This window comes from Pelobates fuscus, chromosome 2 (assembly GCF_036172605.1).
Source record: "Pelobates fuscus isolate aPelFus1 chromosome 2, aPelFus1.pri, whole genome shotgun sequence".
In the NCBI taxonomy this organism is placed as follows: Eukaryota; Metazoa; Chordata; class Amphibia; order Anura; family Pelobatidae; genus Pelobates; species Pelobates fuscus.
The window spans coordinates 172,559,640-172,582,779 of record NC_086318.1 but is presented as its reverse complement, the minus strand read 5'-3'; the positions used below and the strand labels follow the sequence as shown (position 1 = coordinate 172,582,779).

Sequence of the window (23,140 nt, the reverse complement as noted above, 5' to 3'; positions counted from 1 at the left end):
AAGGGTTACAATGCAGTGGCTATTCAAGTTCAGCAGTACAAAAACATTAATTGTTAATTTTGTTAGCTACTATATAAATGCAATATAAAACATTAATAGGAGAATACGGGATAACACACAAATAAGTAGTTTTTTTCAGGCGATAGACACAAATACAAATAAAATGTTAGAAAACAATCTATGAAAACTTTATCAGGCAGGAGATACATTTTCCAGAATGAGGTCTAATTACAATCAGGCCCTTTGCAAATTAAACACTGTTGGCCATATCAACATCAGTGTTTGAAACAAGGGAACCTTTTGTTCCCTTTGTTTCAAACTGGCAGCAAACTATTAAAGTATAGTATCATTTGACCACCTCTACTTCATTCCAGTAAACTATGGACACTGTTTAAACTCATCAACAACAGTTTTTTACCATTCATTGTCTACACTGACTTAGAACTCTGGAAAATGCTGTAAAATAAAGGTTCTAGGTCATCAGTATTATTACATAGCCTATAAATATTGTCTTCATTTGTGTCATTATCTGTTCCAGATGGTAACCTGAGCTAGCACTGTGTATACTTGTAATGGACAAAGAAACTACTATCAATTCAGAGGTATGAAATACAAGTCTTTATTGTTTCCAGTAGAAATTATCTGATAACGGCAATTGTTTAAATACAGTCCCATAAAAACATTACCAACAAGTTTCTTTCAGAAACATTAATTGTTTATATATAACAATATCTAATTAACATTGAGTGGCATTTTTCTCTCACCTATTTTGGCCTGGCAGTTAATCATAATTCTCTGGTTAGTGAGTAAACCCCTTAAGTAACAATCCGATTTATGGAATCACATTACGTACTATATCTTTTATGGAATTGCAAAGTAAAAATTCACAATGACATTTGAAATTGCTTTCCGTACTGTATAAATAAATACTACTTATGCATTTTTCAAATGGTAAAGTTTGCCATTTAAGAAGACAATCACTAAAGTTAGCAAACTATATATGACTAATAATGCACGTACGTACATAAGGATACACTTGGTAACATTTGAATTAATTTCCTGGATCCAGGAATTGGCCATCACTGAAAATGATGAAATTGATGGGAGTGTGCTATCCAGAATAAGAAGAAAGAGAGGTGTCAAAGTTACGGGCAAGTATATTCCACCACTAGAATGGGAGAAAAAAGATACATTGCATACTGCAAGTTTCTGGGATCAGTCTAACTTTGAAAAAGTGTATGATGGTATGGAAAATTCCACAGATTCTTCTTTTCAAACAATTGACCGTATGTCTACTAAACTGCTTCTCAAAGAAGAAAAACAAGGTTTTGCTCTCACAAATAACAGAAGAGAGGACACACCTAAAATGGAACAAGAGAAACAAAGAAAAGATACCAAACAAGTGGAATCTCCAGAGGCTTTTGGGTCCAAAAGTACCAAAGATGTATCTCAGGAAAAAATAAAAGATAAGAAAACGGACACTAAACATAGCACAGAAAGAGTCTCTGAAGAATTGTTACCTCTTGGTTCTGCAATACCTAAAGAGACACTGGAAGAACTAAAACACTTTCTTAAGGAAAGTCCATTATTTATCAGCAGGAACAAACACAATCCTAAGCAAACTACACCTATAGCTTTAATACCACTTCCAAACACAATGGAAAATCTGGCTGACGGCTCAAGTTTAGCTTTTGAAACTTTTCGGCCAAATATGGAGAAGAATAACAAGCTACAACCTTTAAATACACTAGAAAGAAACCAGTCAAATGAAGCTAAAACTGGTGAAAAAACATCTGGATCCGAGCAATCACAAGTAGTAGAGGAAGCTGTTGAAGGGAAACATTCATTGCTGAATGCTAAATCAGGTACAACCAATGGAAAAGAAGACGACCAAGGATCAGTTGATTTTGCTGGTAAGTACTACCTTCTTAGATATTGTCATGTCATGTTTTTATGTTTGAATAAAAAGAGTTACCTGTGCAGGAGCCCAAATTCCTATACTTATTTAAATAAAAGTAGGTTATTTAGTAACTCCAATGGCCATTAGATGTAAGCCCACCTGCCACGTCAATGCAAACCTCTTAGGTGGGTCCTACACTAACAATTTACATTGCTTCTTTGAGCTTCAGGCAAAGAAATCTCTAATGAGACAGAGAGGGGTATTTTTCTGAACCGCCACCTACTTATTAACTCTTAATAAGGAACACAGGGGATGGGTGGCAGCATTGTAACATGGCTGTGTGATACAAAAGTGAATACAAATACCCCAAGATAGATCCTGCGTTCAAACTCCCACTACTCCTGGGAGGCAGCAACGACCATAGCACACATCAGCCCCAATACATACAAAACAAGCAAAGAAAAAAACTGTTACCTGTGCACTAGCCTAACTTCCTATGCATATTTAAATATATGGAGGCTATTTAGTAAGTCCAATGGCCATAAGATGTAAGCAGGGCCGGCGCTACCATTAAGGCGGACTAGGCAGCCGCCTAGGGCGCCGATTGGGAAGGGGCGCTGCCAGGAGCGCCGGCCCCCCTAATGCTGCAGCCGCCCGAGCGCTCTGTAGAGCGCCTCAGGCGGCTGCAGATTCGCCCGGGCTGGTGCGTCCATGAGGGCGCACCGCCCGGGCGCAGCATGAGGAGAGAGGCTGACAGGAGGGAAGCGCTCAGCGCTCCCTCCTGTCACTCCCTCACTGTAGCGTGGCCGAGCCCTGCACTGAGTGTTCACTTCCTTTTAGTCCGGCCGGGTACAGGAAACAAAAGCTCCCTGTACCCGCGGACAGTACAGAGCTCGGCCATGCTACAACATAGGTAGGGGAGGGTGGGGGGAAATAAAGGGAGGGGGGGGAGAAATAAATGGAGAGGGAGGGAGGGAGGGGGGGAAATAAATGGAGAGGGGGGGAGAAATAAATGGAGAGGGAGGGATGGGGGGAGAAATAAATGGAGAGGGAGGGGGGCAGGAGAAATAAATGGAGAGGGAGGAGGGGAAATAAATGGAGAGGGAGGGGGGGGAGGAGAAATAAATGGAGAGGAAGGGGGGAGGAGAAATAAATGGAGAGGGAGGGGGGAGGAGAAATAAATGGAGAGGGAGGGGGGAGGAGAAATAAATGGAGAGGGAGGGGGGAATAAATGGAGAGGGAGGGGGGGAATAAATGGAGAGGGAGGGGGGGAATAAATGGAGAGGGAGGGAGGGGGGGAAATAAATGGAGAGGGAGGGGGGAGGAGAAATAAATGGAGAGAGAAGGGGGGAGGAGAAATAAATGGAGAGGGGGGATAAATAAATGGAGAGGGAGGGGGGGGAGAAATAAATGGACAGGGAGGGGGGAATAAATGGACAGGGAGAATAAATGGACAGGGAGGGGGAATAAATGGACAGGGAGGGGGGGAATAAGTGGACAGGGAGGGGGGGATAAATGGACAGGGAGGGTGGGGGAATAAATGGACAGGCAGGGTGGGGGGAATAAATTGAAAGGGGGGGGAAATAAATTGACAAGGTGGGGGGAAGTAATTGACAGGGATTGGAATTGACGGGGTTAGGAGGGGGAATGAGAGTGGGGAGGGGAGAAGAGAGTGACAAGGGAGGGGGGAGAAGAGAGGGACACGCAGAGGAGAAGAGAGTGACAAGGGAGGGGGGAGAAGAGAGGGACAAGGGGGGGAGAGAAGAGAGGGACAAGGGGGGGAGAGAAGAGAGGGACAAGGGGGGAGAGAAGAGAGGGACAAGGGGGGGGAGAGATGAGAGGGACAAGGGGGGGAGAGAAGAGAGTGACGAGGGGGGGAGAAAAGAGAGTGACGAGGGAGGGAGAGGGGGAGAAGAGAGTGACAAGGGAGGGGGGGAGAGATTGACATCCATCACACACACACAATGCACCCCTTGCACACAGAAAAACACACAATGCATTACACACACAGACACACACACACAAGCAATTCATCCCTTACACACACAGAAACACACAATGCATTCCTTACACACACTCAATACACCCCTTACACACACTCAATGCACCCCTTACAGACGCACACACTGCATCCCGTACATACACAGAAACACACATTGCAGCCCTTACACACAGGACATCCCCTACTCCTGTGAACAAACTATTTGGTGGAACATGAAGGTGGACCCTGGGGCCCAGACCATGAGCTGTGTAAAGGGCCTTTAAAAAAATGGAGCTGCTTTCCGTTCTCCCAGAACACAAACAGCCTCCAGAGAGCCTGTTCTACACCAGACGAGTGGAGCCAGACTGCAGCTAGAGCCCATCACCATCCTCATCTGATTGTAAGTAGGCAATCTAGTATATTATTCGTGGCACTAATCTCTAATTTACCTCACATTAAAGGGACACTTTAGTCCCCAGAACCACTGCAGCTTAATGTAGTGGTTCTGGTGTCTATAGCCTGTCCCTGCAGGCCTTTTAATGTAAACACGGCGGCACTGCAGCACTTGCGTTAGTTAACATGGGGCATTGTGATGTCATATGGGGGGGGGGGGGGCGGCGACAAACTTTACTTTTGCCTAGGGTGGCAAAAATCCTTGCACCGGCCCTGGATGTAAGCTTAACTGCCACGTCAAGGCAAGCCTCTTAGGTGGGTCCTACACTAACAATTCACCTTGCATCCTTCAGGCAAAGACATCTCTAATGAGACAGCGAGGGTGGAGTATTTTTCTGAACCTCTATATACATATTAACCCTTAATAGATGGATGGCAGCATTGTAACATGGCTGTGAGATATGAAAGTGAATACAAATACACAAAAATAGGTCCTGCGCTCAAACTCCCACTACTACGTGCTATGGTTGTTCCTGCCGCCCAGAAGTAGTGGGAGTTTGAGTGAAGGACCTATTTTTGTGTATTTATATTTGTATGTCTACCCCGGCATTTAACATTGACTAAATAGTTTCAATTTAGATGACTCGCTATCCAAGACAAAATTTGAAAAATTGTGAGAATTCAAAGTGAATTCCAAGTCTAAGGTGGGAGTAGCCAAACTGAAACCATAGCAGCTAAGAGAATTTCCATCTTGGTATTTTTGAACTTAAACATATAGTCACCAGAACTACTACAGCTAAATGAGAAAATGCTGTTTTTACACTGCTGCCTAGGAACACCTCTAGAGGCAGTCACTCAGACGGCTACTAGAGGGTTTTCCTGGGTCAATGCTGCACAACATTCTATGAGGAGATGCTGATTGGCACAGTGTGGCGTTTTGCTGTGCATACGTGATAGCCTCCCAATGCTTTCCTATGGGAAACCATTGGATTGACTGAGATAATCAACTTTGATGATCTTAGCCAATGAGGTGGAGCGTTGGAGGAGCCAGCCTTTGATGGACCCACAAAGCACTGGAAGAAAGGTGACCAAAAACACCTTTCAGTTTGCTGACTGGGGGCCTAAAATGTGTTTTAATAACTATAGTAACAGGAATAAGCAGGGACGGACTAACAGTGGCCTGGGCCCCCGGGCAAAATTAGCACCTTGGCCCCCAGCAGACCGATATATATGCTGGTATAGGTGTACCGTATATTTGATTGTATGTGCATGTTTCTGTGTGTATATTCACTGTGAGCGCTACTGTAAGTTAATATATGTATGTCTTTGTGTGTAGTGTCAGGATATGTGGATGATTAGTATATTTGAATACATGATTTTGGCTTTGTGAATAGGGTAGTATTTTTTTGTGTGTGTTTGTGTAGCATGGCAGTATGTATAAGGGGGTATTTGTGAAACCAAGTGTTAAATGTTACAAGCCACCTTAAAGGGACTCTCCAGTGCCAGGAAAACAACCCGTGAAAACCCCTTCAGTGACTTACCAGAGGCAGCGACATGTCCCACGTCGCTGCTTCTTCCTCCGCTCACGCTCCTCCCCTTCATCACGTCAGCCGACAGGGGAGACCTAATGCGCGTGCGCGGCAATGCCGCGAAGGCACATTAGACCTCTCCATAGGAAAGCATTGAAAATGCTTTTCAATGCTTTCCAATGGGGATTTTAGCGACGCTGGAGGTCCTCACACAGCATGAGGACGTCCAGTGACGCTATAGCACAGAAAGCCTGTGCTATAGACCAGGAAGTGCCGTCTAGTAGCTGTCTACTAGAGGAGGAGTTAACCCTGCAAGGTAATTATTTCAGTTTATAAAAACTGCAATAACTACACTTGCAGGGTTAAGGGTAGTGGGAGTTGGCACCCAGACCACTCCAATGGGCAGAAGTGGTCTGGGTGCCTGGAGTGTCCCTTTAAAGGAACACTATAGTGTCAGGAATAAAAATGTGTATTCCCCCCTTAAAAATGCGATTTACTCACCTGTTTCCCAGCACCGACTAAACTCCTTGGCAGAGTTCATCAATTTAGATGATCTCAGCAAACCCAATGCTCTACCATAGGAAAGCACTGGAAGGCTATTGTGCACACGCAGCAAAACGCTGTGCTGTGCCAATAACCATCGCCTCATAGAGATGCATTGAATCAGTGCTTCTCTATGACAAGCGTTCAGCGTCGACATGCAGAGCATGGAGATGCTGAATGTCAGTGCTGCACATTTTGCAACACTGACATAGGAAGCGCCTAGGTGTTCCTAGGCAGCAATGTAAACTCTCTTTACAGCAAAAAACCTCCAGTGGTAGACTATACTCACCAGAACAACTACATTAAGCTGTATAATATAAATTAAGCTGTAGTTGTTCTGGTAACTATAGTGTCCCTTTATGTTTGTGCGTGCAAAGGGGTAGGGACTGCAGAGGGTGCCGAAAGGAAGGGGCTGTAAAGGGTGTGAGTGGAAGGGGCTGCAGAGGGTAAAGGGGGAAATAGAGGCTGTAGTGGGTGCAGAGGAGGGACAGGATGTAGTGTGTGCAAAAGGTAATAGGAACTGCAGTGGGAGCAGTTGGGTAACCCACTAGCCACTACCAAAAGCGAAACCCTACCATTGCGCACAGTGCAGGGGGTAGGAGCTGCAGTGGGAGCAGCAGGTAAGGGCTGCAGTGGGAGCAGAGGGGTAGGGGATTCAGTGGGAGCAGGGAGGTAGGGGCTGCAGAGGGAGCAGGGAGGTAGGGGCTGCAGAGGGAGCAGGGAGGTAGGGGCTGCAGAGGGAGCAGGAAGGTAGGGGCTGCAGAGGGAGCAGGGAGGTAGGGGCTGCAGAGGGAGCAGGAAGGTAGGGGCTGCAGAGGGAGCAGGGAGGTAGGGGCTGCAGGAGGTAGGGGCTGCAGTGGGAGCAGGGGTAGGTGCTGCAGATGAAGCAGGGAGGTAGGGGCTAAATGAGGTAGGGGTTGCAGAGGGAGCAGGGAGGTAGGGGCTGTAGGGGTTATGGGCTGCAGTGGGTAGGAGCTGCAAGGGGTATGGGCTGCAGTGGGAGCAGGGAGTAGGAACTGCAGTGGGTAGGGGCTGCAGTGGGATCAGGGGATGCAGTGGGGGTGGGGGCTGCAGAGGGAGCAGGGTATGCAGTGGGAGCAGGGGGTAGGGGCTGCAGAGGGGGCTGCAGAGGGGGCTGCAGAGGGAGCAAAGGGAGCAGGGGGTAATGATGTAGTGGGAGCAGGGGGTAGGGGATGCAGGGGGAGCAGGGGGGGTAGGTGATACAGTGGGAGCAGGGGGGTAGGGGATACAGTGGGAGCAGGGGGGTAGGGGCTGCAGAGGGAGCAGGGGATGCAGTGGGAGCAGGGGGTAGGGGCTGCAGAGGGAGCACGGGCTGCAGAGGGAGCAGGGGTAGGAGATGCAGTGGGAGCATGGGGGCTAGGGGCTGCAGAGGGAGCGGGGGGTAGGGGCTGCAGAGGGAGCAGGGGATGCAGTGGGAGCAGGGGGGTAGGGGCTGCAGAGGGAGCAGGGGGGTAGGGGATGCAGTGGGGTAGGGGATGCAGTGGGAGTAGGGGTAGGGGATGCAGTGGGAGCAGGGAGGTAGGAGATGCAGTGGGAGTAGGGGATGCAGTGGGAGCAGGGGGGTAGGTGATGCAGTGGGAGCAGGGGGGGTAGGGGATGCAGTGGGAGCAAGGGGGAGGGGGGTAGGGGCTCCCCAAACCTTACCTCTCTGGTGGTCCTCTTCTGAAGGAACCTCACTGAGGGCACACAATGCTGACATACTGCCTGTAAGTCTGCTCAGGGCAGCTCCGCATAGCTCACTGTGACTGATGATGTCACTTCCTGCAAAACAACCTGCACGGAGCTGGCCTAAGCAGTGTTACAGGCAGCTCAGTGAGGCTGTGTTTGGAGACAGGCACACTGCGGTGCAGCCTAGTGGGGTATTTGGAAGGCCCCTTAGCTGTCTCTCAGTGTGCCCTGCACGGAGGACATGATTAGTAGCAGCAGGGGCCCGCGGAAGGCTGTGCGGGCCCTTACTGAGTGCAGGCTGGCTGGGGAGATTGTTTAACTCCCCAGCTCAGCCATTACTTACTGCAGCAGGGGCGGGCCCCCCAGAGCCTCGGGCCCTTGGTCCATGACCGATTTGCCCGAGTGCTCAGTCCGCCCCTGGGAATAAGTTTGTTGTCCTGTCACTATAGTATTCCTTTAAATTTATAATTCACTTTGAATTCTCAATGACTCTGCAAGTATTACCAGATACACACACGTTTAATTAAGCTAAGCTACATTGTATCAAAGGAACACAACAAACTTTCCGTATAACAATTGTATCAATGTATCAAAAACATAACATTCTTTTATAGGTTTAATGTCCCCTAAAGAGTATAAGATACAATACTAAAAGGATACATTCCTAAAATGAGGACCCTATTAGATATGCATAATTGACTCACATGCCCAACGATGCTGAACTAAGTAGCATAGACTTTGTCAAGTTCCAGTCAGCTACTTAATTTCACATACCCCATACACATACTGTTTCTCTACAGAGGGGTTTGGATAAATCAGTGAACTATGTAGACAAGTGGCAGATGAGATTCATTACAAATAAGTTACTCTCACCCACTGGGCACTTAACAGGCTCCCAGCTTTCCTAAAGGGTGACTTACAGAGTGAAGAGATTTCAGGCAGTAAAATAACCATAAAAATCTGATAACATATACACACAAAGATCACATTACTTTCTTTTTAGCCACCTCTGCTTCCATAACTTTTTGGTGCAGGAGGATGGTTTACCTGGGGTCCAGTGGCAGATGGCTGTGTGTGATGAGAGTTGGATCATCCCTGCTGTCATGGAGCTCCGTCTCCTTCCTCTCTGGTCATCTCCCCCGCGCTTCTCTTTGGTAAGCTGGGAGGAAGTGATGTGTGCTCACTTCCTCCCAGCACTGTACCACGAAAGAGCCCTGTTACTCTGCTAAAGGGCCGGGGCGCCTGACTGGTTCCCCAATCAAAGATGCCCATCAAGTGGCCCTAAGTGCATGGGTCACCTGATGGGCCCCCTGAGCCAATGGGCCCAGGTGCAGCTGCACCAGCGGTAATTTCGACACCTCTGCACGTGAACCTGCCATGACACAGTAATTTTTTGTTTTTTCCATTAATGTTCTACACTAATGTATAACATTTTGGAGCAAAAACACCATACATAAAAGTTATACCTAGTATAGGAATAATTGTTTACTACAAAATTATTTAACTTATGGCTATTGTCTTTCAGAATGTAAGTATTTCAGCGAGAAGGATCTTAATTCATGTGACAGTGGAATTCAAAACTCTCTTCATTTGATAACTCTTGTTGAACATGTTAAGCAACAGATTGCTAGAGAAGATATACGCTTTGTAAGATTTGAAGCTGCTGACCTTCATGGAGTGTCAAGGTCAAAGATAATTCCTTCACGTCTTTTCCATGTAAGTGTAAACATGCTATCCTAGTTATAGATATTAAAGGAACACTAAATTGTTAGGAATGCAAACCTGCAAATGCTATAGTGCCCCTGTCACTAGTCATATACAGGCACCCCTCCCCACCATGTGCAATAATTGAAGATGGCCTTCTGATGGACCAATCCATTGCTCCTGATAGAGGAGCATTGTTCACCTGATGTGTGTCATAGCATTCATTGTATTCAATGTTTTCCTACGAGCTTCCGTGTCATGTGTTTGGGTTTTATTTTGTCAGTGAAGTTGACTCTCCTCAGTGACCGTAAGGAAGACAGCCACTAGAGGTGGATTTAACACTACATTGTAAACATTGCATTTTAGGAAAACCCATTGCAGAATTAAAAGGACAGGACCACTGTATCCACTTCATTGAGATGAAGTGGTCTGAGTGACTTTAGTGTCCCTTTCAGAAAAGTGCTAAAAACAGATATTGGACAAATGATAAGGCAAATATTTTTGTACACTTTTTTTAATGTACTTTTTTATGTACCTCTAATGCAATTTTTTAACCAGCGTTGCTGTATTTATTAAAAGGACATTTTTAGAAATTCTTGCCCAGAGCATTCTCTCCATTGGCAGGGGTGGTGCCATGTAAAAGGGGCACTCTATCTACACTATACAATATTCTAATAACATATTGTTATATTTGAGTCTGAAATGTTCTCTTTTGATGATTAACCTCATAACACGTTCCATACTGTCCTGCATTTAATGGGTTTTAAAGCCATTGTAGTGGCATGGAACGCCTAATGGCTTTCAGCCCCAGAGCCTGCAAGACACTTACCTCCACCACAATCCTCTTCAGGAGGATTGCCTGATATCCCAAGCAGTCCCCCCCCCTGCTGAATCAGGCACCTGTGGGCAATGTGGTCACTCTCACTGTCACGCAGTCCCCCATCAACTAAACAGTGCATTACAAAATTAAAATCAGTACTCCTAAATATTATATATTATATATGTATATATTTATATATATAAATATTTATAGAAGATATATGCATCTATTATATATATATATATATATATATATATATATATATATAATAAACAATACACAAGATCCAGCGCACTCTCCTATCTACTAAACAGCAACTTCAATGTTGACAGATTTTATTAGTTTTTAAAAGTTTTTTTAAAAACACCTAATCTAGGCAAAAAAAATAATGGGGATTTAGTTACATTATATGATCATACATTGCATAAGCCTGTCACAACGTCAATGTACCCCATCTTTGGCAGGTCCTACTCTCACAGTCTAATGTCTGCTCTTATGAGATTAACCCACTTACTTGGGAAAAAATTCCATCTGAGGCTGTCCATCTGAGATCTGCAGTACAAGGCTAAATAGGGACCTGTTTTTGCCTAGATTAGGTGTTTTTAACAAAACTTTTAAAAACCAATAAAATCTGTCAACATTGAAGTTGCTGTTTAGTAGATAGGAGAGTGCGCTGGATCTTGCGTATTGTTTATTGTATAATATGGCCCCCAGCAGCACCCCATTTAAGCATGTTCAGGTGAGTGCAACCATCCCCCATGTTTCATATATATATATATATATTTGGGAGTCTAGCCAACTCCTTGGTTTTGCACCCCTCCCTGTTACAGGTGCCTCATCTCAGGTCCCTATTTAGCCTTGTACTGCAGAGAGCCTCAGATGGATTTTTTTCCCAAGTAAGTGGGTTAATCTCATAAGAGCAGACATTAGACTGTGAGAGTAGGACCTGCCAAAGATGGGGTACATTGACGTTGTGGCAGGCTTATGCAATGTATGATCATATAATGTAACTAAACCCCATTATTTTTTTTGCCTAGATTAGGTGTTTTTAAAAAAACTTTTAAAAACTAATAAAATCTGTCAACATTGAAGTTGCTGTTTAGTAGATAGGAGAGTGCGCTGGATCTTGTGTATTGTTTATTGTATAATATGGCCCCCAGCAGCACCCCATTTAAGCATGTTCAGATGAGTTCAACCATCCCCCATGTTTCATATATATATATATATATATATATATATATATATATATATATTAATTTGTGTATTTTTATATTACTATATATTAATAATATAAAAGTACACTTTCAATGAATATATATATATATATACCGTATTTATTCGAGTATAACGCGCAAATTTTTTTACCGATTTTTAATTTAAAATTAGGGGTGCGCGTTATACTCGAATAAATATACCTCCCAAGACCGCCGGGCTCATTACAAGCCCGGCGGTCCTGGGGGGGCGGGCAGCAAGCGTTTACTCACCTCTGTGCAGCTCCTCCAGCTTCCCAGTGTAAATCTCGCGAGACCCGCGGCCAGCTCTGACGCTCTGACGTCGTCAGAGCTGGCCGCGGGTCTCGCAAGATTTACACTGGGAAGCTGGAGGAGCTGCACAGAGGTGAGTAAATGCTTGCTGCCCGCCCCCCCAGGACCGCCGGGCTTGTAATGAGCCCGGCGGTCGGTATTATCGAGCACCCACTCGAATATTTATTCGAGTATAACAAGCACCCTAATTTTAGATTAAAAATCGGTATAACATTTTATACCGATTTTTAATCGAAAATTAGGGGTGCGCGTTATACACGTGTGCGCGTTATACTCGAATAAATATGATATATATATATACTGTATTTAAATAAATAAAAAATGCTAAATAAATAAATACAAAAAATACATGCATTTATATAAATAAATTATATTAAATATATACAGTGAGGGAAAAAAGTATTTGATCCCCTGCTGATTTTCAATGTTTGCACACTGACAAAATAAATGATTAGTCTATCATTTTAATGGTAGACGTATTTTAACAGTGAGAGACAGAATAACAACAACAACAAAAATCCAGAAAAACGCATGTCGAAAAAGATATCAATTGATTTGCATGCCAATGAGTGAAATAAGTATTTGATCCCCTATCAATCAGCAAGATTTCTAGCTCCCAGGTGTCTTTTATACAGGTAATGAGCCGAGATTAGGAGCACTCTCTTAAAGGGAGTGCTCCTAATTTCAGCTTGTTACCTGTATAAAAGACACCTGTCCACAGAAGCAATCAATCAGTCAATCAGATTCCAAACTCTCCACCATGGCCAAGACCAAAAAGCTGTCCAAGGATGTCAGGTTCAAGATTATAGACCTACACAAGGCTGGAATAGGCTACAAGGCCATCATCAAGAAGCTTGGTGAGAAGGTGACAACAGTTGGTGGGTTTATTCGCTAATGGAAGAAACACAAAATAACTGTCAGTCTCCCTTGGTCTGGTGCTCCAAGCAAGATCTCACCTCATGGAGTTTCAGTTGATCATGAGGAATCAACGGTGAGGAATCAGCACAAAGCTACACGGGAGGATCTTGTTAATGATCTCAAGGCAGCAAAACAATTGGTAACACACTATGCTGTGAAGGACGGCAGCACCCGCAAGGTCCTCATTCTCAAAAAAGCACATGTACATGCCAAAGAACATCTGAATGATTCAGAGGAGAACTGGGTGAAAGCGTTGTGGTCAGATGAGACCAAAATCGAGCTGTTTGGCATTAACTCAACTCGCCGTGTTTGAAGGTGGAGGAATGCTGCCTATGACCCCAAGAATACCATCCCCACTGTCAAACATGGATGTGGAAACATTATGCTTTGGGGGGGGAGGGGGGGGGGATTTCTGCTAAGGGACCATCAAATCTTGGGTGAGAACCTCCTTCCCTCAGCCAGGGCATTGAAAATGGGTCGTGGATGGGTATTCCAGCATGACAATGACCCAAAACACATGAGATCTGTGCAAACCTGGTGGCCAAATACAATAAACGTCTGATCTCTGTAATTGCCAACAAAGGTTTTGCCACCAAGTACCAAGTTGAAGTGGTCAAATACTTATTTTACTCATTGACATGCAAATACATTTATAATTTTTTTTACATGTGTTTTTCTGGATTTTTTTTTTTAGTCTGTCTTTCACTGTTAAAATACACCTACCATTAAAATTATAGACTTATCCTTTCTTTGTCAGAGGGCAAATGTTTAAAATCAACAGGGGTCAAATACTTTTCCCCCTCACTGTATATTTATATATGTAATTCTATTCTAACTGTTTTTTGATATTTATATATATATATACCGTATATACTCGAGTATAAGCCGAGTTTTTCAGCACATTTTTTGTGCTGAAAAACCCCAACTCGGCTTATACTCGAGTCATAGTCTGTATTATGGCAATTTGCATTGCCATAATACAGACAGGGGGGAGAGGGGGGTTGGCAGAGCTGTACTTACCTTTCCTGCAGCTCCTGTCAGCTCTCTCCTCCTCCGCGCCGTCCGTTCAGCACCTCGGTCAGCTCCCAGTGTAAGTCTCGCGAGAGCCGCGGCTCTCGCGAGACTTACACTGGGAGCTGACAGAGGGAGCTGCACCGACCGCGCGGAGGAGGAGGGAGCTGACAGGAGCTGCAGGAAAGGTAAGTTCAGCTCTGCCAACCCCCCTCTCCCCCCCACTGAACTACCAATGACACTGGACCACCAGGGAAGGAGCCCCCCTCCCTGCCATGTATCAAGATCGATAAAGACCTTAGGGTCGAAACGTCGATTTTTTACACGTAATAAATTACTTCAAACAAGTCCTCTGGAGTGTTCTCCTCACTTCCCGTATATATATATATATACACACGGTATGTATAATGACATAAATAACGCCATAAATATACACGTAGACTTTAAATATATAATTATGTATATTTAGATTCTAAATGTATATTTATGTAATCTTTTTTACATAATTATTTGATTTTACGAATTACAATTTGAGGGACCTACCTGACAACCTAGGCAGAAAGTCCAGAGAATTTAATTTGAAAGCCCTATAGTTAACCCTGTAACGTTTCACAAAACCATAAAACCTGTACGTGAGATGTACTGTTTTACTCGTGAGACATTACTGAACACAAATATGAGCGTTTTAGAGCACTAGAACATATAATGCTGATGATATCATCGGTGAAAAAAAAAGGATCGCCAACTTTGGCCAGTGCTTGTGACTAAGTGGTCACTAGGAAAGACTGGACAAACCCCATTTTGAACACCGTGTGTTGTCTACTTTTCCAAATGTTGTGCCATAATAGGGGACATTTTCATGACTGGACTGCCATATGGTCTCAAACGCAACATAACCAGTATAGCAAAATTCAATGTGCAAAAACTGGAAAGGGAAATGTGCTATCTTTGACCCTGTAACTTTCCAAAACACCATAAAACCTTTACATGGGGGTTACTCTTGTGCCCGTGAGACATAGTAAATACAAATATGTGTATTTTATTGCAGTAAAGGCTAACCGTATTATGACATTCACAGTTAAAATGCCACGCAGAACATAGAAAATAACATTTCTTAATTTATCCCACATTTTTAGTTTTTATTCCCATGAAATTATGTTTCATATATAAATATTTGATGTGAAATTAAATCCCTGTTTCTTCTGAACAAAATGATATACAGTGGTACCTCAGTTTACAAACGCCTCAGTTAACATAATTTTCGGTTTACAAATGAAAATCCATTGAAAATAATGCCTCGGTTTACCAATTTTCTTTGCAATACAAAGCAAGTTTCCCCAGGATGCATTGCATCTGGGAGGTTTATAGCGCTGCCCCCATGCATGCTGGAGTCTGAGGGTAGCACGAGGTCTTGGAGGTGTTGGATCAGTTTTTGCAGCGGGTTTTGGAGCAATTCTGGAATTCTTTTCAGTGGTTTGGGGACTTTTTGGAACTTTTTTGGTGCATTTCTCAAGCGGTGGAAAGGTAGGGAGCTGAGCTTTGCCATTTGCATGCCTTTTGTGTGTTCTGCATTGTGGGTTAGTTTCCATGCCAGCTCATTTTGACTTTTTTCTGACCTCCGAAGAATGCTTTTCAATGCATTCTTTTGGGAAACCGTGTTTTGGTTTACAAATTTTTTGCAATAAGAAATGTCCCGGAGAATGCATTAAATTCGTAAACTAAGGTACCACTGTATAATAAGTTTGGGTGCACTTAATATGAAAGAGGTGAATTATAGTTGAACAGACATAAAGTCAAATATCAAGGATTGTTTCGATTTTGTTTTGATCAGAACGTGTACAATTCCCTTTGTCCTTAAAGGGACACTCCAGGCACCCAGACCACTTCTGCTCATTGGAGTGGTCTGGGTGCCAACTCCCACTACTCCTAACCCTGCAAGTGTAATTATTGCAGTTTTTTATAAACTGCAATAATTACCTTGCAGGGTTAACTCCACCTCTAGTGGCTGTCTACTAGACAGCCACTAGAGGGAACTTCCTGCTCTATAGCACAGAAAACCTGTGCTAGAGCGTCGCTCAAATCCCCATAGGAAAGCATTGAAAATCGTTTTCAATGCTTTCCTATGAGGAGACCTAATGCACATGTGTGGTATTGCCGCGCATGCGCATTAGGTCTCCTCGGCCGGTGGGCGGGATCAGTCTCGCCCACCAGCCGACGGAGACAGTAGGAGGAGCGGCGCGGAGGAGGAGACAGCGATGAGGGACATCGTCGCTGCCTCAGGTAAGTGACTGAAGGGGTTTTCACCCCTTCAGTAACCGGGGAGTGGGAGGTGGGAGGGAGAGGGTACCTCCAGTGCCAGGAAAACTGATTGTTTTCCTGGCACTGGAGTTTTACTTTAAGGTGTTAAGTAGGTTTAGTGACAATATTTACAATAATATTTACAATACTATCAAGATTGGAGATGCAAGTGATCTCTCAAAAATAATTTTCAAACAGACAATTCATACAGTTTGTTACAACTGACGTTGATCGTCCCCACGCAATATCAGAAAAAGTGTGTACGTGTATTAGGTAAAGTCTTTAAGTTAGAGGTTGCTAATTAACAAGTTAGGTATGCGTGTCTAAATTAAGCATCTTGAAACTAGGAATTCCCAACTCTAACCAGGTAAAGTCATGCAACAGGACAGGTGGCCTTTGTTTTGGACATAAGACCAGAACAGCATTCCCTTTGGCCAAATACATAATGAACAAGTGCATGAGAGAGACAAAGATAACCTGCATGTATTTCACAATTCTACCATACCCTAAGGCCTTCTATATACACTCACAGCCCATCCTCAAGAACACATCTCTGGATTGCAGTAAGCTTGGTTTCTTTTGGAACAGTTTAAAAGATCATGTAAGCATAATATGGTGAAATCCGAAATAAGATGGAGTCATATAAGAAGCAATATTGCATTTACAATATGAAATACATATAAAAAAAAATTAGAACATGAATGTATGTATGTTTGGTGCTTATTGGCTTGTTAAATCATTAGATGATAATTTCCCAAGTTGAAAATTTGGCAGCACACAATGGTCAATAAATAACCAAGAAAATGTATATTTTAAAAGGATATTACAAACTGTAATATAGAAATTGTTATATACATATATGCTTTGATTAACTTAAAATCTATTAATTGTGTAATCTAGAAAACAAATATACCATGTTATATGGTAGTGTAAAATGACATATTACTAATTTACAAGGCAGACTAATACATCAACTACACAAATAATGTAATTCTCATATGTTGATCCCTACCCAGGATGATTTTGAAAGATTAGTGACTATACTTTATGGGTTACAGACAGTAAATTATGTACTTAGGTTTATTGACACAATAAATAGAAAAATCCAACAAAATGTCTTATCTAGCCTTTATAGTACTTCATTACAAAATAATATATGGGTCACTATGTATAACAAATTTACAGACTTCACTTCTTGAACTGACCTTGAAATACCTCATGATGCTGATTAGATGTTAAATAATGCTATATGACAGCTGACTTGTTTAAGAGTGCTGTCAGAAAACACGTTCCGTGAAATAAATGGGACATGAATGTAACAAGGGCATAGCTACTGGACAATATGCATATTTTGTTTCTGCTTGAGATTTCTGATAAAAAATATTTTGTTACAGGTATTTGTATTGGGTTAGGTTAGTAAAAAGACCTTCTATTTCCACACAATTGTAGGTAATTTAAGGCACACACATGCAAAAAGATCAAAGAGTTATGGCATTATTGGTGACAATGCATGAACACCTCTCTAACATTTGGGGGAAATATGTTATATCACTATCAATGGCAGAGGGTAGAAAAACCCACATGTGATGTCCATAGTATTGGGTGTGGGCAGCTTCAATAGTCTGGAGGATAAAGGACCTAATGGACTATAATTTAATAAGATGCAGGAAAAGCAGTTCCAACATACCAACACCACAATGTGAATTCATCTAGAATTCATCTAGAAGAGTGCTTTAATGATGAATGCACATTGTGGGTAATGTCTTCTTACGTTTCACAAACTGCCTGGTACTAAAAAAAATATTCCCAAATAATTTCAAAATACTGATACACTGTGGTGTCTACTATTTTACAAATCTTTTTATAATGGATTATTTAGTACTCCAGAGTTTAGGATATTTGGTGCAACCCAACTGTGATTGATGCTTCTTCGAATCATTATTCTTGACTAAGGCCTTGATTTAATTTGTTTGGATCAACATCATAAATGATCACAATATGTTAAAAAAAAATGATGATGATAATGATTTATCTGTAAAATTCCCATAGACTTTAATGGTGACTTCTGTAGATAAATTTGAAATGTTATTCTAACAGATTGTGATAATTTATGAAGCTGATCCAATAAAATTAAACTGAGGCCTAATTTTGAAACCCATAAGTTTCATGATTCCTTTTTTGAGATTGTTTGATACTTTAACAACACAGATGGCCCTAATTCAATTATTATGCCACTTCTGAAGGTAATTGGTTGTTTATAATTTTTAGGGGCTTTATAACAAGGGTAAATGCTATGCATTCAATATCTGTTTTGTTTAACTAACTTTTAATAAATATATTTTGCACTTAAATGTGTTAGGCATATTGTGTAAAGCAAACTGAAAACAATTCAATAAAATCTATCTTAATTCCATTTTGTAACACTACAAAACATGGAAACACCATTACTTATGTAAAACATTTGTAGATAGATAGAATGACATATACATGCTGACAGGCACAAGGTCAGGCAGATAGATTAGTAGCTTGACTTACAGTTTGACACATGAATATAGAGATAGATTGTTCGATTATGAAGTCTTGCTTTTTCACAAATATGTATACACATATAAATATATAGCTCAGCAACTCTCTCTAAACCCTGTTTTATCCGTCCTAATACAGGAAAAAAATGTGAATGGCATCTACATGCCAAGAGATCATCTTGAATTAATTAAGAATCCAAGAAATGTCGAAGTGGACAACATAAATGCAGGACAGTCTAACAGTGATATTAGGCTGAAACCAGATCTAACAACTTTCAGAATCCTACCCTGGTTAGAAAAGACTGGCAGGGTAATTTGTGATACTTATACAATTTCAGGAAATCCTCTTTTAACCTCACCAAGGTATCTAGCTAAACAAATGCTTAATCAGCTGCAAGAAAGTGGATTTTCTCTGCATTCTGCTTTCACTTACGAGTTTTGTGCTTTTGGTGTTGCTGATATTATAAATTCCAAGTCGATAGCTTTTCCTGCTGCAACCTTGCTAACTGATCATGACCAATTATTCATGCAAGAACTTTTTGATGGAATGTATTATACAGGGGGGAGCATAGAGAGCTTTTCATCTTCCTGCGGGCCTGGACAAATGGAAATTTCCTTTCAACCTGAGTATGGTTTGACATGTGCTGACAATGCATTCACTTTTAGGACTGGCTTAAAAGAAATAGCTAAGAAGCATGGCTATATAGCAAGCTTCCATGCTGACACTGAAGGGTTCTATAATTCTGGGCCTTTATCACATTGTCTGTGGAATGCAAATGGAACTAAAAACTTATTTTCCAGTGACTGTCAAACTGAAGATCTTACGGAGATTGGCAAAAAATGGTTATCTGGTCTGCTTACTCATGCCGCTGCCATAAGCTGCATAGTTGCACCTGGAGTTAGCAGTCGTAAACATTTTTCTAGAGATGTGAAGGATTCCCAAGACCGTATCTGTGCTACTTGGGGATCAAACGATAATAGATGTGTATACAATATTAAATGTCATGGCTCCAAGGGCACATACATAGAAAACAAGTTAGGTTCAGCCACAGCAAATCCATATTTAGTACTTGCTGCCACTATTGCTGCAGGTTTGGATGGAATCAAGAGGAATCTTAACTTTTTTAATGGTGAAAATAGCAACTGTAATCTAGATAAATTGTCTACTGTACCACTGAAACTAGAAGATGCCCTTTCCTCATTGGAAGAAGACACATATATAACTGCAGCCTTGGGAGAGACATTCATAAGATATTTTGTTACTGTGAAACAATATGAGCTAGAAACAGAAGAACTAGATTCAGAGAGAAATACATTTCTAGAATACTTTATCTAGAACCAAAACATATTAAAATTGTTTAGTGATGTTAGATTTGTTCACAAAGATCTTACAATATAAATACATTAGCAATCTCAGATTTTCAGAAAGTTTGCTTTCTTTTCATATGGCAATGCATAATAATGACGGCAAATATATTTTCTATATTACAATGTGTCATTTTAATTTGACTTCTTAAAGCAAGTTCCATTGTTTCTATTGTTTTAAGAAGATGGTATGAAAAAGAAAGGAAAAATACGTATATAGAAGTATATATAATATACAAATTAAACATACTCCTTAATTATGCATATTTTCAGGTTTTTGAAAATGATCATGCAGTTAAATGAAACATATTTTAGAAAAACATTGAGGGCAATTCATTCCTGAAGAGACACATAGATATAAAAAAATTTAAAAGGGGGGGCGGGGTCTGACTAGCATGTAGGACAGACGTGCTTTAGCAGAGCTCCTCTGAAAACAGGGTGATTGGTGGGACTTCTAGCCCAACTAAACCTAAACTTGGCGAAAGCACTCAACTTACCTAAGCCACGATTGGGCAGGGATCCGACACAGTGGACTGTGACCCTCCTGAAGCCTGCTGGCCGCACTCCTCGCAGCATGAGGCCTAGCGTGGGTCGGGCGGGAGAGGCGGCCGATCTCCCGGTCTGGCACTGCGCGATGCCAATTCACGACAAGCAAGAGCCTTGTTACAACTCCCCCCCCGGACCTACAGGGGTGATCGTGGTTCACCCAAGTGAGGCAAACCTGTAATAGAGGGAGCATAAGGCGAAGCACCACCAAAACACCTTTGACCCAGTACGGCCCCCATCATGGCAGATGCCACATGTCTCTCCGACCCTACTGACTCAAAGCATGGAGTCCTACAAAAGCTGGACGCACTAATCACCAATTACTGTCGCAAGCTGGAAGGCAGGACACAGCCACTTGCCTCGCAGCAGTCAAGCAGCCACCTACCCAAGAAGCGACCTTCAACCTGGAAGAACGCCCCACAGATCCAACGAAGACGAAGATGCAAGGCGCACCAGAGCAGCATAAATCGACCGGCTCATTCACACCGCCTGGGTCCAGAGGGCTGCAAAATCCTACTCCACAACAGCTCCGGACTCGACAAGCAGATCGGCCCCTTCTACTGACACTTGGGCACAGAGACTCGCACTGCTTTGCTGTGATACAAAAATACAGGATACCCATGGTGGGCATTAGCGGCATGCAATACCAGCCTTTGCAACCAACTATGTCAGGGATGTTTTACTGCCCATCAGCACACTCCTGGATCTACCCGAACCTGGGAATCGTCTGACTTTCTGATATTTAAGCTTCAAATATTTTAGATAGCCACCATTAGATCTGTTTTACACCAATTTTATTTTTTATGCCATGCTCTTGTGTTTTTTTTTTAGCTCTCATTGTGCAAGGAGCAGTAGTGAGGTGAAACCTTTAGCTGTGTTAGTAACTGTCATCAAGTAGACCTAGCCCGTTCTCCATCTCATATACTATATAATGCACAGTTCTCCATGCCTAAAGTGTTTCATGCATATTGGAATTGTTTCTTTCCTGAATGAAGACATAGATGCTTAACTAAAACATGTACATAATGTCCATCGTCATCACTCATGGCTTAGCCACTTTGCAGGATAATAATACTATGTTGTTTCAAGCAGAGGTGAGTCAGGTTTGCCTGATTGTTTTCTTAAGGTTTCCATAAAAACGTGCAAATTACTCAGCTGCCTGTTATATGGAAGTTAACCCCCTTCGCTGCCATTACTGAACCCTATATAGCATGATATTACTGCTCCACACTCTAACTGTCACCAGCCTGGGACCTCCCTGGGGGCCTACCCTTGTCTTACAATCGTTACTTACCATTCTTATTAATTTGTCTATGACCTTCTTAGCCGTAGCTCTGTACGTCCTAACTTACTGTTAAAAGCAGGTCTTGTGATATAAACTGATGTTTTTAATTTGTTTTCTCTATAACATAAAAATGTGCTGTTTGATATGCTATGAAAATGATTGTTACTGCATTGCTTGCTTCAGCTGTTGTGGCGAAGTAAGCCTGTTTGCTATCCTAAGCACAACAAAATAGAATTAAAAAAAAGAAAAAAGAAAAAAAATCAGAGTATTAGTGCTTGATGTCACAAGTTCTTGATACTTTTTGTTACATTTGCTACAAAGTATGTATTTAGTAAGAAAAAAACATCACAACTTCTAACTCAGGGAAATCTCAGATATGTCTCATTAGTGGGTCTAAAGTTACAGCTAACCATCCAGGGATAAATGTCTAATTAATCCTACTTTCACTGTAATTTACAATTGTGCATTTACAATAGTAACATATATAAAGCATACAGGTTTAGTCAAAGGCTGTCTGTCTGTCAGATTAACAATGATAACCAACAGAGTCATTACAGCGACATGGAACCTAATGTTTTTTTTCCAGCTGTCTTGTCTTTAACCCCTTTTTTTTACCTGAATTATTATGACATTTTGCTTTCTGAGACTTAACGGGTTACTCTAACTTTTTTTTTTTTTTTTAATTCTTTATTTGTGATGTGCAGAAAATAAACAGGTACATAGAGGTGGCCACGGTAGCCGATGCAGACCTCTAGCAAGTGTACGTATAAAACAATGTCGTGGCACACAAATTTAAATAACATTAATAGCTGCACAGTTTTCGTTGGTGGTAAACATTTGAAACTAGTCAGTGATTAGTTATAAAACATAGTTAAACAGTTTAAACATAGTAGACAAATCAGTGGTTATTTATAATATATGATTGCGATTATGTTGGTGTGCATGTATACAGGTGAGTTTCGATTTATGTCAGCGGGTAATGCCTTTCTATAAGGAGGCACTGAAGGTGGACCTTTTCTCTGCCGCCACATGGGTGAACCATTGATGAACTTATATGGTGCTCTATACGGGGGGCAACCCTTGTAGCTG

General features: G+C 42.1%; 1 protein-coding gene across 1 annotated transcript; it reads left to right on the top strand.

Annotated features, from left to right (window-relative positions):
* The first annotated feature begins 524 nt into the window (after nt 1-524).
* On the top strand, nt 525-20,359 carry LGSN (lengsin, lens protein with glutamine synthetase domain). The gene is made up of 4 exons (XM_063442956.1): nt 525-602; nt 1,070-1,913; nt 9,561-9,751; nt 18,995-20,359. The coding sequence occupies exons 1-4, from the start codon at nt 573-575 to the stop codon at nt 20,189-20,191; spliced, it is 2,262 nt and encodes a 753-aa protein (XP_063299026.1). The 5' UTR covers nt 525-572; the 3' UTR covers nt 20,192-20,359.
* Nucleotides 20,360-23,140: the final 2,781 nt, after the last annotated feature.